Below are 18,744 nucleotides of genomic sequence, written 5' to 3' on the forward strand. Positions count from 1 at the left end.
ACTGAGTTAAATGATGACAAAATATTGTTGTGATCAAAGTCATTCCCTCCAACACTTAAAATCTCTGTTTTATCTGTATTTAAAGACAAGTAGTTCTCATTCATACACTCCTTTAATTCACTAACACAACTAATTAAAGACAACATCTGAGAAACTTAATTTGATTTAAATGAAAGGTATAACTGGGTGTCATCTGCATACGAGTGAAAATTAACATTATGTTTCCTAATGAGAGATCCCAGTGGAAGCATGTAAAGTGAAAACAGTAAAGGTCCCTTTACTGAGCCCTGCGGGACACCATATTGAACTTCTGTGTATAATGATGGAGTACTGTCAGCACATTTCTGTACATATTGGAATCAATTTGATAAATAAGAACAAATCCAAGCGAGCACGGGGCCTGTAAGACCAACATAATTTTATAGCCTGTGCAGTGAAATAGAATGGTCAGTGGTCTCAAATGCTTAAGTCCAACAACATAATTACAGTGGAGTTTCCTTCATCAGAGGATATCAGTATGTCGTTTACAACGTGCATTAGTACCGTTTCTGTACTATGACCAGTGCGAAAACCAGACTGGAATTTCTCAAATAAATTGTAATGTGTAAGGTGGGACTGAAGCTGACTGACGACTACTTTTTCTAGTATTTTAGAGAGAGGTGGTAAATTTGAAATAGGCCTATAGTTATTTAGTACGTGTGGGTCTAGGTCTGACTTTTTAAGTAATGGTTTAATGACTGACACTTTTAATGCATCAGGTACTGTGCCATGCAATAATGAATTATTGATAATGTTTAGAACAGCCACTGCAAGAACATCCATTGCACTTATTACTAGTTTTGTTGGCACAGGATCAGGGAACAAGTAGTGGGCTTCATTTCAGAAATTAAAGTTAAGATTTCCTGCTCAGTTACAGGATTAAAATTACTAAAGTGCTGAATGCAATGCGAGACAGGGTCTGCTATGCTAGTATTTGGTTTGTACTGTGATGCTGAGATCTGGGATCTTATATTTTTAATTTTCTCATTGAAGAAGTTCATAAAGTCAGTACTGCTAATATCTGTTGGTATTTTGCACTGTTGATTTGAATTCCCATTTGTTAATTCTGTTCTAAACAGTACCGAGGATTTTTATTATTGCTATTTATTAATGTAGAAACATTACATTACATTAATGTCATTATATAACAAGATCCAAGTAAGAGAGATATTTATGCATTGTTTAACACCTTCTCTCCCTTTCCATGAATTTCCAGAAATTTCCCCAGCTGTGGAAAACATCATGTGTGGTCCCAGTGCTAAAGAAAGGGCATTCCAGTGACCCCGAGGAATTCAGTCAAGTTGCTCTTACTTCATATATCATGAAGACCTTTGAGAGGCTGGACCTCAAACAGCTATGGCCTCTCGTTTCAGCACATCTGGGTGGTCTGTAGTGTGACAATCGAGACACATAGCAGTGTGGAGGATACTGTCGCCTCTCTGCTCCACAGTCCTACACTCACTTGAACAAAGCCGGAACCACAGTCACAATCATGGTCTTGAATTTCACTATGCCTTTATCACCATTCAGCCTTATTGACTAGTGAAAAGGCTGAACGCTATGCATCATGAGGCCCCCCTCAGTCTCCTGGACTACGTGAACAACAGACAAGAGTTTGAGAGATTCAAGAGCTGTGTGTCAGAACTGGTGGTGTGTAATACTGCATAATGAATATCACCAGCAGTCACCGACTAGAAGATATGCCTTAAATCCCGATGTTAAAACTGCAAATAAACTAAAAATGGTATTTATCTGAACTGATCATCAATCCTATGAGTACCCACGGTGAAGTTCTTGGAGGGCTGAATCCTCAGCCTTGGGTCATTGACTCAAAACCATACAATAATTTAAAGGTGAAATGCCACAAAAACCTGCACTCAAAACTTTTAACGTAGACAAAGCAAAATTTGTCAGGAGCAGATAATCAGACAACATACTGTCTCCAAAATCTAGATGCTGAGCCATTAATGTGGTCAAAGTGAGAATAAGCCTGAATTTATACTCACACACTGAAGTTGAATAACAGTTGGATCTTAAATCTTGGATTCTGCCTCACGTGTGATGAAGGGTGTGAGGCCGAGCGTCGGTGATGTGGCACTTAATTCTAGGGAGGCAGCAGTGCAACACGTCCAAGCAACACAGTCAAGAAGGATAAAGCTACAAAACGGCAACAGGCCACACTTATAATTTAGCAATAAAAACAGTTTATTAATTGTCAATTCATTATTAACACCAAATGCTCATGTATTAATAATCTCTAATGTACAAGGCCTCCAATAACTCAAGGTAAAGAAGCAGAAAGAAACAAAACAAAATGTCAAGAACGTTCACATTGTAACAGGCCTGACTCATCTTTGATTAACTGTGCTGGTTATCAGATGAAACACAGAAAGCAAGCTGATGAAATGTCGGCTAACAGGTGCGCCTTCTGAATGAAGACCAGGGAAGGTAGCTGGCATTGTTCTCGTCTTACAAGTCTGTCCTTCTCAACTGTGCTACGGGGTGCAGTGGGGTTGCCAATCTAGAAGTGGCACTCTATACAGGGCTGATGAATGGTGCCATAAAAATCAACAAAAGTGATGGATAACAAATGCCACATTACGTATTTGTATGATCTTTGTGATGACGTTACAGTTTCAGAACATGCTAACCAATATATAACAGACTTATTCAGTACATGGTCACAGATTTGAAATCAAAAATACATGAACTCTGAAGTCTGCATGCCACGGCTGTCCTCAACAGTCCACTCAGGATTGACTGACAGTTCTTTCCACCAATCAGCTTTCTTCTTTTGTTTTCAGTCAGTTCCTGCCTTTTCCGTGCTGTCATTTCTGATTTTGTCCACGTCACCTCTGCCACTGAGCGTAATTCATCGATGTCACCTCTTCATTTTGTGAGCTCCACTTTTTATATTTTTCTGATTTCTTGCACTTCATAGCCAATGTGCCCTTTATAGATAAGTCCTTGTTAGAGTCAAGCTATACTCACACATTTGAGAACATCAATGAAATGAAATGTAAAAACAGTGCGACCAAAAAATGAAACATAAACTTACAAAATACAGAAAGTCCAAGCAGAGTGAACCAACGCCAAGTAGTGAGGGGTCAAATTTAACCTTCAGTGCTGGGGGTACAGAAGGGGCCACTTATGCTTTTTGGAGTGTTTTGCCAAGTAAATGAAGCTGAAGCTTTGTGTAGTTGACACTCTCTCAAGCAGAGCTTTCTAATCATCCATACTGATGTTGGAGTTTTTGGAGGTCCTGTGGCCTTCAGCTTGTAGTCTCGACGTGAAGAAACGTTGTCTTGGGTATCGATATGAAGAAAGTGCTGAACTCAAACTGAAACCTGAACCAAAACATTCGGAGTATACAGCGTCCTTCACACACCACCCCAGGATATACTGACATGGAGCAAAGGAACATCCATTATATTTTTAGGTAAATTTATCAAATTGACAGCTGGGTCAGCAGAGATCCCTGTGTATTTCTGCTTTGTCTTCTCTTTTTCTCTTATATGTCAGACAGTAAAGTCAGTTCATTTCATTTTCATTGTGTTCTGCATTCACTAAGGCATCCAATATCTCATAAAAGTATTATTTTAAATAATATTCCTTCTACAATTTAATTGATATTCTTCAAAACTGTGGTCCCCCTTGCTAACTCTAGCATGATGTGACTCCCTCTTCAGGTCTTAAACATTTCTCTTTGAACCCTAAAGGTTTCATTTTATTTGTATTTCGATTTTCTTAAATTCCCACTTTTGGACTCACCCTTGACACACAGCTGATGAATGTGTTTGGTTTGTAAAGACTCTTATTGTTTAAAAATAACCTAAATTAGTGTAAAAGTCTTATAAAGCCCCTCTACATTGGTCTGTCATGTCACTGCTCTCTTTTTAGTCTCCTGTCCTCCTCGACTGTCCCTCCCCAGTATCTGATTGGACAGCATTGGCTGTCAACTGACGTCACTAAATGACTTCTTCATTATTAGGTTTAGCAACGGCTGTCTGCACAGGCATCAGCCATCAGATGACATCCCAGAGATTGTACAAGTTCATTGCCACTCAGATAAGGCCCCATCTCCAAAGTTCCGAAACAAAAATATTCTCTTTGTTGTCAGTGGCACCTCCTGGTAGTTGGCACTGCACTGTGGATTTGATTTGACTTCTCCTATTTTTCATTATTACATTGAACTTTTTCAGTTGTGTTCTGTAGTTGAAGTTGTTATCACCACACAGTACTGTTGCTACCTCATTCTGTTGTCTGGTGTTTGTATTGTTCACCATCTTATGTCACAGCACTGGTGCAGAGATGATCAGTTCCTGTATGGTTGACATCCTGGCCAGTACAGTTTCTAAATCCTTCATGAAATCTAACGTGTTGCTGTTGATGGCTGATACAAGAGGACCACTTTCAACATTCACATCAGCTAAGAGGCTTACCACAAGTACGCCAGTCATTTATGATGATGAAGGCCACTGCTGGCTGAAAAGCGTTAATCACATTTAAGACAAAAATGAGGTTTTTCTTGCACTTTTAAGTTGTTGAAGAAGATTCTTGCTGTTTGTGAACTGTGTGTTCATTCCAGTGTTATTTCATATGTGGCTCTGAGGTGACCTTTCAACTAGGATATGTTTGCCATTTTCTGTGTTTTCTCCACTATTCTAATATACTTATTAACTACTTCAAACTGGAGTCCTTTAACTCATTCAGAAGATTTTCCATCAGTTTTTTTGCCTGAGGATCCAATGGAAAGATCATTTGTCACATCTGGGACAGGCTTTACTCCAATACTGTATGACTGAGTGTGTCTCCAAAAACTTTTTCTGGAAGAGTACCCTTTACCAAATTTAGCACAGGTGTACTGCTTCTCTGCAGTGTGGATCCTTCTGTGGCACCCAAGTGTGATTTGAAGTGAGAATTGTTTGCCACACTCTAGCCAGCAATAAGGTTTCTCTCCAGAGTGAATTCTAATGTGATGTTTAGGATTTGTGGTGTCTGAGAAAAGCTTGCCACAGTCAGAACAGCTTTGTTTCTTACCAGGATGACTTATTATATGATTGTGAAGAGAATTGTTATATGAGAATCGCATTCCACATTCAGTACAACTGTAAGGCTTCTCTCCAGTATGACTTATGCTTATACAGAGAATTGAGGTGTGAGAATTGTTTGTCACAATCCAAGCAAAGGTGAGGTTTCTCTCCGGTGTGAAGTCTGATGTGACTTTTTATGGTGCTTTGTTGTGAGAACTGCTTATCATATTCAGGAAAATAATAAGGTTTATCTACAGTATTTGTTCTGATGTGAGACTGAAGTGTGCTTAAATATAAGAATCGTTTCTCACATTCAGAATAGCAATAAGATTTTTCTTCAGTATGGATTTTGGCATGTGGATAAAGACCGTTCTGACTTGTATAGCATTTGTCACATTCAGAACACACACTGCATTTTCGCTTTAGTGGGAGTTTGTGTGTTTACTTGAAAAGAGCTAATGTTTAAAACTTTTTCCACATTGAGAATAGCAATATGGCTTCTCTCCAGTATCAATTTCTGTGTGCCTTTGAAAACTGCATTTGTCAGAAAATTGTTTGGCTCATTCTGCACAATAAAGAGGTTTTTCTCCTGTGTGGAATCTTCTGTGCCTCTGAAGACTGGTTCTCCTTGAGAACGACTTACCACATTCTGAACAGCAATGAGGTTTTTCTCCAGTGTGTAACCTTCTGTGGCTCTGAAGATTGCTTCTGCTTGAAAACAACGTACCACATTCTGGACAACAATGAGGTTTTTCTCCTGTGTGGATTACTTTGTGCCTCTGAAGACTGCTTCTCATTGAGAACAACATACCACATTCTAGACAGCAATGAGGTTTTTCTCCAGTGTGTATCCTTCTGTGGTTCTGAAGATTGCTTCTTCTTGAAAACAATGTACCACATTCTGGACAACAATGAGGTTTTTCTCCTGTGTGGATTCTTCTGTGGTTCTGAAGGTGGCTTCTCCTTAAGAACGACTTACCACATTCTGAACAGCAATGAGGTTTTTCTCCTGTGTGAATTGTTTTGTGCCACTGAAGTTCACTTCTCCATGAGAATGATTTTCCACATTCTGGACAGCAATGAGGTTTTTCTCCTGTGTGGATTATTCTGTGCCTCTGAAGACCGCTTCTCCTTAAGAAAGACTTACCACATTCTGGACAGCAATGAGGTTTTTCTCCTGTGTGAATCTTCATATGTTTATTAAGGTAACTTTTGTGTGTGAATTGTTTGCCACATTCCAAACAACATTTTTCTCCAATATGAATTTGGATTTTTTTCTCCTCTTGCTGTTGATCAGTTCTGATGGTTTCTGTCTGTGTTAATCCAGAAGCAGGCAGAGAACTGCACAGTAAAAAGGCTGCTGTTAGGTTCTCTGATCTTCTTGCTGATTTCTTCATACCTTTCTCTTTGTACTGAAGAGAGGGCTCACAAAATGAAGGTGGAGAGAAGCTGCCATTCTTCTGTAAATCTAAAATAACACAAACATTTTAATGATATTTTCCACTGACACCTTTATCCAAGGTGACTTACAACATTTGAGACACAATTGGTTACATTTCTCTTGTTTTTCCAATTGGAGGACAGACAGGTCATGTGACTTGCAACTTCAGGGTTTGATGTCCAAATTCCTAACCACTACCTGCCTTTTAAAATAAACAGTAATACAGTACAAGTAAAGTGGTGGCATATTGGTTGGAGTTCCTTCCTCACCCTGAGGTGCCGTTTATGGTCGGGCCACTCCGTATGTGCTCTTTACATGTGTGCTGCTGTCTGTTCAATTTCTCTACCTTTCTCTCACATGTGAAAGACAGGCCTGATCTGATCAACTGATCACAAATCAAAATCAGCCAATGTTCACTCCAAGTGACTTGACCAATGATCAGCAAATTAGCTGATCTTAACATCTGATCTTGAATGATAAAAAGCAAGCAAGACAAAGTTTCAACATTACCAAAATACAGAAACACGTCCTCGCCCGTCTAACAGTTTAATTGCTTTCCTACAAGAGATAACTAATTTGTGGTTTGTAATATACTGTATGTGCAAAAAGAAGTGTCATGGAGGATTCTCTGCTAACATTTTAAACAATAAAAACCTTATTCAGCATCTGAGAAGTCAACACAAAGGGACTGGTGTGAAGAACGAGCTATTCAAAGGCTGAGGTGACCAGCAAGCTTAGTCTACTCAGTCACCTACTCTCACTTGGCGTCCAATAATGTCAGAACTTAGAAAACTCAACTTTATAATACTGACAGCAAGAATGCCAAAGACTTACTGTGACAACAAAAACTGTGGAATTCGTAAGCCTGGACAACCAGCCACTTTCAGGTCTGGAAGATGTCACCTTGTAGATCATTTAGAGCAGTGTTTCTCAAACTCGGTCCTGGGGACCCCCTGTGGCTGCAGGTTTTTGTTCCAACCAGATTCCTAATCAGTGGCAACACCTTATAGCACTGATCTCATTTAATTAGCTGTTTTTTTTTTTTTTCTTTTATTTGACATTCAGAAAAACATAGGAGCATGATTTTTACATTTATAAAGACATTTATAAATATTTCTGCTTTTGCTCTAGATTTAAATGCTTAACTCTCTTTTGTTGATTTCATTATACTTTGCCCTTTCTCTGTGCAGTTTTTCCCCCTTCATTGTATCTTAATGATGACAACTTAAAACGAGCAGAGCAGACACCCAGGCAAACAATACTGAATAATCAAAGGCTGCAGCTACTTTAGAGTCAGACCCACTGATTAGTAAATAATGGATTAATTAAACAATTAGAACACCTAGAAATTAAAATCAAGATGAAAATACTGTTAAAAAGAAAAAAAATACATTATTCCTATATAACTGCTTGGTACATTTTAATATATATATATATTTTTGGCAAACTTAGTTTTCTAATTAATATACTGTTACTTAAACACAGAACTTGGGAAATATCAGTTCACTTAATTAGCCCAGGAGTTCAATTAAAAACAGAAGCTGGTTGGAACAAAAACCTGCAGCGAGAGGGGGTCCCCAGGACCGACATTGAGAACCACTGATTTACAGCCATAATTCCATCTGCCAGTGAGTGTTTGTTGACTGATTTATTTGTATAATTAATTAACCCGGCATTAGCCATTTTGACTAAAATCCCTTTGATTAGCCTTTCAGTGAATGTGTAGGTAGATGGGAGGAAAGGTATGCAGAGTTTTACTGAGCTGGTACATAAATATAAAGATATTTTTCCCTACATTAAACAATGGTACAAGGACACGTATTTCACAGACGATTGCAAATCTCAAACACATAAACTGCTTAGTGCCGGTTTCTTGACCACACAGATGCACTCAGAGCGACAGGTGACAGCCGAGAGATCCAAAGAAACTCCCCGACAACAGAACTGCAGAATGCATGAAGAAATTGTCAATAAAGATAAAAATGATATTTGAGTCAGCAGCATCAGAGGTGAATCTTTATCTCTGTGAACCTCATACCACAAGAGATGCTGGGCCACTGGCTTTCTGGAGGACCAATAAAAGTCATCGTCCTACCTGTGCCATCCTTATACAAGTGGGTACAGCGAGGGTCTGTTCAGTATAGCAGCACACGTCGTGGATGACAAGAGGACCAGACTGTCCTCAGAACATGCAGAGATGCTTATATTCTTAGATAAGAACCTGAAGTGTTCACCAAGACTGTCTAGTTTTCTTCTTGTCATAACAGATGACTACAAATATGTAATTGAACATTTTATCCGATTAGAAATGTGAAGTATGATTAATACATGGATTTTGTTTTGCTCAGCTTGTTTTTGTTCCATTATGTGTGCATTATGGGTAAATGTTCTTTGTGTATGCTGTATACAGTAGTACTTTATTATGGAATGTGAAGTTTATGCATGGCTAAAATTACATTTATTATTTAAAAAAAAAAGAAAACTGTATTATTATTATTGATATCAGCATGTCCTAATAGAATGGAATGGGTTTTCAAGTGTCCTGGGGTCAAATCCTGTCCACAGTTGTTCTACATAGGGGTTCAGAATGACGTTTGTGGTTATTCTGGTTCTTCCCCTCATCCCCAAAAACATGCAGGTGAAGTGGAGTGGTGAATCCAAACTGACCCGATGTGACTGTGAGAGACAGAAGGAGAAAAGGAGAAAAGCAATCTTGCCTGAAATCAATGGCAACCTTTTTGTAGGGTCTGTCCCTGAGACTTATTAATTGTCATCGCGAAGCAGAGCCTTACTGGAAATTGGAGGCATTTGAATTGAAATGGGAGATCAGAGGGTATAACGGGGATGCGAGGAATATATTCAGAGTGTGGAGAAACTCTAGAGATAGCGTGTGTATTAACTTTTGGATTTTTCAGTGAGTATTTGGTGGCAGCGTGATGAAGTTGCTTCCGCAGGACTGCGTTAGCTGTGGAGCTCAGCTCAGAGCGAAATGAGGTGAATGGGAGGGGAGATGATGACGTGACTCCCCCACCCACCTTAACTGTTACTCCCTCCACAAACACAGTCACTCGGAATTTGCATAAGCACAGTCCTTCACCAGCAATTTTAACTTAGTTACAAAGTGATCAAAACTCTCGTTTATACCCTGCGTCCTCTCCTTAAACTTTTATCTCGCGAATATCGTATTAGTCATGGGCATGACAAACGCTAGTGGCAGCATGTCTATGAACTTAATTTAAACTTTAGGTTTACACCGTGCTTTGTTTCCGAAGTAGCTGCACTCATGAATATGCTTGTATGCGTCACTCGCTTCATATTCTTTTCCTACCTTGTCAATTGTGTAATTTGTTTTTTGAACCGGTTTGATTCATCGAAGTGATCACTCATACTGCATTGAGTCAGTTCACGTGAGCCGCTCTCTTGTGTGATCTTGCGATGTCCACGGCTTTATTTAATGTTAGCTAAGAACCGGCACTTAAAAGTTTCTTGCTACAGTAATTTTAACTCCGTTGCAAAGTGATCCAAAGTCTCGTTAATACCTCGTGTCTTTTTTTTGGTCTTGTCCGATGTGAGAGATGGACGTCTGAAGTGGAGCTCCGCTAGCAGTGGTGCTATTTTTCATATTATTTGTTATTTTTCTGAGATATCCTGTATTTATTCAACCCGAAAGGGACTACTACAGTATATGTAAGCACATATAAACATGGCCAACAAGAAGGGGGGTTCGAAAGAATCGAAAACTAAAGCTACATCCAAGCTGCGATCAGCAAGCCCCAGTTCAAGATACGGCCTATCAGAGACAGACCTGGATCAGATGGGCGAAAGCACAGACTCCTCGGGACCACGGTCCGCTACATCGTCGCCGGCTGAGAGCGAAAAGGGGAGCGAAGGTGTGATCGTGAGTGCAGATGTGGATTGCTCGCCGATTGGAGATTACCTGAAACTGGAAAGGGCCGGGAAGTCCGCGGCTTCAGTTACGCAATTACGCGAGCCTGGAGCAGCAGGGACACCGGTTTCAGCAAAGTATGCTGCTTCATCTACGGTACAAGAAGGCACAATTGAGCTATCTGAACTGAAAGTGTTGCCCACTGAGCTCATGCAAGATATAAAGAAAAGCGAGAAGGCCAATGAGAAAGCAACGGCAAAGGCACTTGAGAGACTGAAACAGGAATTGAAACAGGAGATGAAACAGGCCAATGAATGGCTGCGACAGGAATTCCTACAGGCAAATGAAAGGCTGCGTCAAGAGGTACAACTTGAGCTTCGACAGGTGTTGGGTAAAATTGAAGAGCGCATTCAGAAAAACGCTTGCTGATCAATTGGAGCATCTTAAGAAGACATTGACGAATCGGATCGAAATGGACGAACATTTAGCTGCCAGTGCCGAAGAAAGACCAGTAAATGTCAGTTCCGAATGTAAAAAACTCTGAGAAAAACTTGGAGACAGACTGGCTGCTTTAGAAGATGGGAGTAGAAGGTATAATGTCAGAATTGAAGGTCTGCCAGAGAATTGAGAAAGTTCAAACCCTGTGAAATTCGCAGCTGAACTTTTTTCTAAAATAATCGGGGCGACTTTAAAGCAGAATCTGAGATAGCAGCCTTACAGCACGCGGATCAAACACCGTCAGACCCCGACCAAGATCTTTTATAGTTCATTTTGAACGATTATCATTTAAGCTAGAGGTGATGGCACTCCTCAGAAACAAGGAAGATATTATATATGAAAATAACCACATTCGTATCTTCCCTGACTTCTCTCCAGCAACAGCTATTAAACGTGCAGCCTTCTATAATAATAAACAGCAGCTTCGGCAAGCCAGTGTCAAATGGAATGGCAGGGTCAATTCTATGTCTTCACTAGCAAGGAAGAAGCAGAAAATGAATTAAGAAAGCTGATCCCGGGACTATTCTGATACATAATAGTGAGTCATGGCGGTAAATGATAAAGCTAGGATTAATAATCTACTGTCTGATCTATTTGTTTTAAAATACGGGTTTTTTATCAGCATATATTCTCATATATTCTCATTATTACTTAGTATTACTAGGGCTTATGTTTATGTTTTATTGTGCTTAATTACTTTTCCTCCTTTTTTTTTTCTTTTTCTTTTTCTTTTCTAATTATTTCATGTGTACCCTAAATGAGACTGTTCAATATCATACCCTTGGTTTACTGTTATTGCTATTACTGCATTAAGACTTGTTATGCTTATTCTGGACACATCTTTAACACCATCACCCGGGTTTATTATCTGGGGTATCATCTTAATGCACTAAAATTGCTGAAGACTATATATATATTTTAAGTGCAAAATTCTTTTTTTTTTTTTCTCTTTTAAAGACTATATTGGTAACAGATATCTCTATCTTTTAACCTAAAGCGCCACTGCATGGGGGCTTGTTGTGCTTTGGACGTGCTCTGTCTCTGGGTATGTCAGAGGACTGGGACTGCGTGAAGTGGGTTTTAGCCTCACTTGGGGAGGCAAAAGGGAGGGTAGGGGGTTAAGGGGGGGAGAGAAAGAGAGCAGGCTTGATCTATACCTAATCTATCATCTCAATCTTTATAATTATAACTATCAACGTAATAATAAGCTGCATGGCAACAACTCTTGGGGAATAGGAAATTAAGACCTAAACTATTTCACTTCCAGTTAAGACTATAAAATGACATCAAAAACTCAGAATCAGTGTCTCCATGATGGGACAGTTAACTTCGTAAGCTGGAATGTTAAAGGCCTGAATCACGAATTAAAGAGAAAGAAAGTACTTTCTCACCTAACAGGTCTAAATGCTAAAATAGTATTTTTACAGGAAACCCACTTACTAAGCAAGGATCAGTTCCGGCTGCAAAAAGACTGGACTGGCCAAATGTTCCATTCTACTTTTACAAAGAAAACTAGAGGGTGGGAATTCTCATACATAGAACAGTACCATTTGTAGCATCAGATGTAGTATTGGATCCTGAAGGGAGATATGTGATGGTCATGGGAGACTTATCTAACTGTAAAATGATTTTGATAAATGTTTATGCACCTAATGTTGATGATAAGGAATTTATACAAAATTTATTTGCATCCATTCCCAATCTGAACACTCATAAAGTTATAATGGCTGGGGACTTTAATTGTGTTTTAAATCCACTTTTAGATAAGACTTCCTCCACAGGGGGAACGGCAACTAACAGCAAAGATAACTACAAAGTTTATAACTGATCACAACTTATCAGATCCCTGGAGGTTTTTAAACCCAAATTCAAGAACATATTCTTTCTACTCACCAGTACATCATTGCTACTCAAGGATTGATTACTTCTTTATAGATAATAACTTCTTGCCTAAGATTAAATCTTGTAAATACGATGCTATTGTTATTTCGGACCATGCTCCTATGATCTTAGAGCTGAAATTACTAAGCCCCATACACTCACCCGCAGATGGCCTCAACCGCTTCTATTAGCTGACGAAATTGTACTGAATTTATATCCAAACAAATCAAATTCTTTCTAGAGACAAATACATCCCCTGAGATCTCTGCAGGAATACTCTGGGAAACTCTTAAGGCCTTCTTAAGAGGACAGATTATCTCATATCCTTCCCACAGAAATAAATCCAAGCGAAGAAAGTAGCAGAGATAAAAGCGAAATTACTAAAATAGATGAAGAACATGCCAGACTACCAAGCGAGACTCTACATAAGAGGAGGCAGGCTCTACATTCAGAATTAAACCTCTTGACAACTAAAGAAACTGAACAACTAATTTACAAATCCAGACATCATTATTATGAACATGGAGAAAGCTAATAAGCTTTTAGCAACAAATTCACAAGCAAGATGCACAACGCAATCTCGGAAATCACTAACACGAACGGAGATAAAATCATGAACACAAAAATATAATGCACACTTTTAGAGACTACTATAAATCCCTATATACTACTGAGTTTAAAGAAGACAATATACAATCTAATGCATTTCTGGATACATTACAGATACCACAAATTGACGCTTTTAGTGTGGAGGAACTTGATAAACCTCTGGCATTATCAGAATTACTAGATGCTATAAAGTCACTCCAAGGTGGAAAAGCAGCAGGCCCTGATGGCTACCCTGCAGAGTTTTACAAGAAATTCTCCGCTCAGCTAGCTCCCTCCTATTAGCAACATTTACAGAAGCCAGAGATAACCAATCTCTTCCACAAACCTTTCGCCAAGCACTAATCACTGTCTTTCCAAAACAAAATAAGGACTTATTACAATGTGCATCATACAGACCAATTTCACTTCTGAATAACGACGTTAAAATACTCTCTAAAATCATAGCTAGAAGGATGGAGAAAGTGCTCCCTCGTAATATCACAAGACCAAACTGGATTTATTAGGGGCCGACACTTATCTTCAAATCTTGACGCCTGTTTAATGTAATATACTCACCAACTAAATCAAACACCCCAGAAATATTATTATCATTGGATGCAGAAAAAGCATTCGACATGATTGAATGGAAATACTCTTTTACTATTTTGGAGAAGTTTGGGTTTGGCCCGAACATTTGTGCATGGATTAAATTACTGTATACTAACCCAGAAGCTTCAGTTTGCATCAATAACATTTGCTCAGACTACTTTAAACTAGAACGTGGCACAAGACAAGGATGCCCTTGTCACCGCTGCTGTTTGCAATTGCCATTGAACCACTGGCAATACATTGTCGAAATACTGATCAGATAAAGGGGATTAGCAGAGAAGGACTGGAACAGAAAATCTCATTATATGCAGATGACATGGTACTGTATATATCGGACCCAGAAAATTCTGTGCCTGCAGTCTTAGCAGCACTCACAGAATTTCAAAAGCTCTCTGGTCTCAGAATTAATCTGAATAAAAGTGTACTCTTTCCAGTGAATTCTCAAGCATATAATATTAGATTAGACACCCTACCTTTTATCATTGCAGAACAGTTTAAATACCTAGGGGTAAACATCACAAGTAAACATAAAGCTCTTTATCAACAAAATTTGCGTCTGCATGGAAAAAATTAAACAAGACTTGCATAGATGGTCAACCCTTCATCTCACACTAGCTGGAAGAATTAACACTGTTAAGATGAATATTCTTCCTAAGCTCCTTTTTATTTCAAAACATCCAATATACATTAATAAATCATTCTTTAAGCAATTAGATTCAACAATAACCTCATTTATTTGGAATTCAAAACATCCACGCATCAAAAGAGCGACCCTACAAAGACAAAAGGCAGAAGGCGGCATGGCTCTACCTAACTTCCAGTTTTATTACTGGGCGGCAAATATACAGTCGATAAGAACCTGGACACAAATAGAAGAACATACACAGGCATGGACCGCAATAGAAGTAAAATCCTACAGTACTTCTTTGTATTCCTTGCTCTGTGCTCCAATAAACACATTATCGGCAATACACTAATAACCCAATTGTGTTCCACTCACTTAGAATCTGGAACCAATGTAGAAAGCATTTTAAGACGGAGAAGCTTCTTCTGTGGCACCCTGCAAGAGAACCACCTCTTTCAACCTTCACAAACATATGCAGTTTTAATATCTGGAAAAATTTGGAATTAACTTGCTTAGAGATCTTTATATAGACAACGTCTTTGCATCCTATGAACAATTACATTCCAAATTTAACATTCCAGCTACACATTTCTTTCACTATCTTCAAATCAGGAACTTTGTTAAACAGAACCTTCCAGATTTTCCTCATCTTGCACCCTCATCCACGCTGGAAAAATATTGCTCAATTTCAAGGAGTTAGACTCCATCTCTACAATATATAAAATCATTTTACAATCCCTTCCTTTCAAAGATCCAAGAGGACACTGGGAAAAAGATCTCTCAATTAATATATCAGAAAAGGAGTGGAAAGTAGCAATGCAGAGAATTCACTCAAGCTCCATATGCAAAGCATACAATTATACAACTCAAAATTATATATCGAGCACATCTGTCTCGACTAAAACTCTCCAAAATGTTTCCAGGGCATGATCCAACCTGCGAACGTTGCAACCAAGCCCCAGCCTCACTGGGTCACATGTTCTGGGCCTGCACCAAATTAACATTATTCTGGACAAAAATTTTTAATTACCTCTCAGACAGCCTTGGACTCACAATCCCTCCTAACCCATTAACAGCTGTGTTTGGGGTTCTTCCAAAAGGGGCTTAAAGTGGAGAAGGACAAACAAATTGTGATGGCATTCACTACACTGTTGGCACGCAGACTTATTCTGATAAACTGGAAGAACCCAAACTCTCCTCTTTTAAGTCAGTGGGAAACCGATGTGTTAAATTATTTGAAATTGGAAAAAATCAAATACTCAGTTAGAGGATCTGTACAGACTTTTTCAAAACATGGCAGGATCTAATCAGTAATATTTTAAAATAAGTTTATAAAGCACAGAGAATTTATTAATTTAGGTATTTTACAAGCCTTAAATTTTACACCGTTTGGCTTGCTCTCTCTCTCAGGGGTGGGGATCGATCTGTTCTTAACATAATTTTTTTTGTAAAAACTTGATTGCTATGTATGAATTGTAATAAAATTAATAAATAAAAAAAAAAAAACCTTGTGTCTTCTCAATAAACTTGTATCTCACGAATATGGTATTCGTCGTAGGCATGACAAACGGCAGCAGAAGCGTGTTTAATTTAAACTTACGGTTTACACCGTGCTTTGTTTCCGCAGTAGATGCACTTATGAATATGCTTGTATGCATCATTCGTTTCATATTCTTTTGCTGCCTTCTCAATTGTGTAATTCGTTTTTTCTTCAGCGCTCTTGGAGCTCTTCCTTGTTTTCTACGTACTACATTCACAGTAAGTTCACGTGATTATGTGGGAGGCGTGATGATGCGAGACACAACTCCGCCTCCCACGGCCATCGAGCTGCAGTCTATTACAATATATGGATAAAAATAGGTTCCAGTTATGACCATTAGGCGTAGAATTTACTTTTGTAAGTAAGCTATAAGGAATGAGCGTGCCAAATTTCAGCCTTCTACCTACACGGGAAGTTGGAGAATTAGTGAGAGTGAGTGAGGGCTTTGCCTTTTATTAGTATAGATCACATTACTCACTCATTCCAACACTCCCAGATGACTCTTCTCCTTCTCTCTCATTTCCCTCGGTGATTTTCTCTTCAGACTCTGATAACTCTGATTTCAGCTCTGCAGAATTCTCCTGTGTAGCCAGTCGTCCCGTATTGGTGGACCAGGGCTGTAAACTGAATGGAGATTCTTCACAGGCATCTTGTTTGAAAATATCCTCAGTTTCATACTTTTGAAGTTCAAGACCAATGGAAAAGTCATTCCAAACCCCAGCTTTACTGGCAGCAGTCACCTCCTTGCACTCCTCTTCCTCTTTAAAAACTGAAATTCTTTCTTCATGATCCTCCAGCTTCACACACACATCCTCTGGTGTGAGCCGCTCAAAGTCCTCTTCTTTAATATCCACCGTTCTTTCATCCACGCCATCTTCTTTGGCAGAGGCCATGCTCTGTGGGAAACTCTTCTCTCTAAGTGTCTGCCCTTCTCAGATTCACTTCTCACATGGACAGCTCTGGGCTGGAGGCCATTAGACACCTCAGTGTATGGACATGTGAAATGGGAAAGCCCTGTGAAAATAAAAGTGGAAGATTTAACTTCATAAAGTCAGTGGAAATAATGAGCACACTTCAGGGTCACAGTGCCCTCCATGAGGTTTGGTTCAAAGACACATTTTTCTTGATTTCCTCCTCTGTCTCACAGTTTAAAATTACAAATCAAGCAATTCAGATGTGATCAAAGTGCACTGCAGACCTTCGTTAAAGGGGATTTGCATACATTTCAGTACCACCATGTAGATATGACAACACTTTATCTACACGGCACCATTATGTTTGGACACAGCAATGGCAGGTCTATTAAAGCCGTCATATTTAGGGCTTTGTTGGCGATAGACTGACATGAACGTCAAAAAGGAGTACTGGGTCTTCACATCATTGACACATTCACACATTTCAGTGAAGAAAGTGTTGTAAAGACAAAGAGACCATCAGAAATTGTGAAACAATTCATTCATTCGTTCTCAGATAACAGTTCATGGAGCTCCTCAGAAAGTACTTACTGATAATGGTGGGGAATCAGAGAAATGGTGGAGAATTTTAACACTGAAACAAAGACCACCGCTGCATACAGTCCCTGGGGTAATGGACTACGTGAGAGACATAATCAGACACTCGCAGAAATTATACAGAAAGTGATAAAGAATACTGGATGTGACTGGTTAGTGCCAGATTAGCGCCACGGGGCACTAATGGTAAAGAATACCATGCACAATATTTATGGGTACAGCTCATATCAGCCGGTTTTTGGCCGAAATCCAAATCTTCCTTGTGTTCTCGTGGACAGACCACCCGCCCTAGAAGGCACCACTAGGAGTGTGTCAGTGAAGCACATATTCCAGCGCTGCACACTCCAAGAAGAGCATTTACACTGTGTGCACAATTAAGAAAATTGTATTTTTAAGGATTCATTTTAATACTGAACAAATACAGTGCCATCAGTCAATCCAAAATGTTAATAAACCTGTAACTAGAATGTTTTACAAAGGAAATGTGAGTGTGAACATTCTCAGAGGGATATATATGTGTGTGCAATTATTAGGCAACTATTAGTGTACAGAATTATTATGCATCTAAAGGAGAAACGAACATTTTCTCATCTTACTTGTTTTCATCTACTAAAGTGAGAATAATAAAGAACTCAACATTTACAAATAAATGTTTCTGACATTTAAAAAATAAATAAATAATGAGTGACCAATATGGCCATCCTTCTTTTCAATAAGTCATAAGCCTTCCATTCATGGAGTCTGCCAGTTTCTTGATCAGTTTACAAATTTTTGTGCAGCAGTCACCACAGCCTCTCCCAGACGCCGTTCAGAGAGGTGTTCCATTTTCCTTCCCCGTAAATCTGCCATTTAAGAAGGGCTTTAGGTCAGGTGAGGAAAGGGGCCATGTCATTTTTCTTTTATCTTTAAGGCCTTTACTGGCTAGCCACACAGTGGGATGCTTTGTTGCATGTGATGGAGCATTGTACTGCATAAAAATCATGGTCTTCTAGCTCATCTTTAATAACATCAGACCATACCAGTGCCCCACCTTCATCTTACTGGTGTATGAGTCGAGGTGGAGCTCTGTGTCTGTTACTGATCCAGCCATGGG

At 39.1% G+C, this 18,744-nt stretch overlaps 1 protein-coding gene across 1 annotated transcript; it reads right to left on the minus strand.

The window, feature by feature from the left end:
- Positions 1 to 2,226: 2,226 nt before the first annotated feature.
- LOC120528447 (gastrula zinc finger protein XlCGF7.1-like) lies at positions 2,227 to 16,963 on the minus strand. Its single transcript, XM_039752609.1, has 2 exons — positions 16,619 to 16,963; positions 2,227 to 6,540 (listed from the first exon to the last, which is right to left on the minus strand). The coding sequence occupies exons 1-2, from the start codon at positions 16,620 to 16,622 to the stop codon at positions 5,633 to 5,635; spliced, it is 912 nt and encodes a 303-aa protein (XP_039608543.1). The 5' UTR covers positions 16,623 to 16,963; the 3' UTR covers positions 2,227 to 5,632.
- Positions 16,964 to 18,744: the final 1,781 nt, after the last annotated feature.

This window comes from Polypterus senegalus, chromosome 4 (genome assembly GCF_016835505.1).
Source record: "Polypterus senegalus isolate Bchr_013 chromosome 4, ASM1683550v1, whole genome shotgun sequence".
Lineage (NCBI taxonomy): Eukaryota > Metazoa > Chordata > Cladistia > Polypteriformes > Polypteridae > Polypterus > Polypterus senegalus.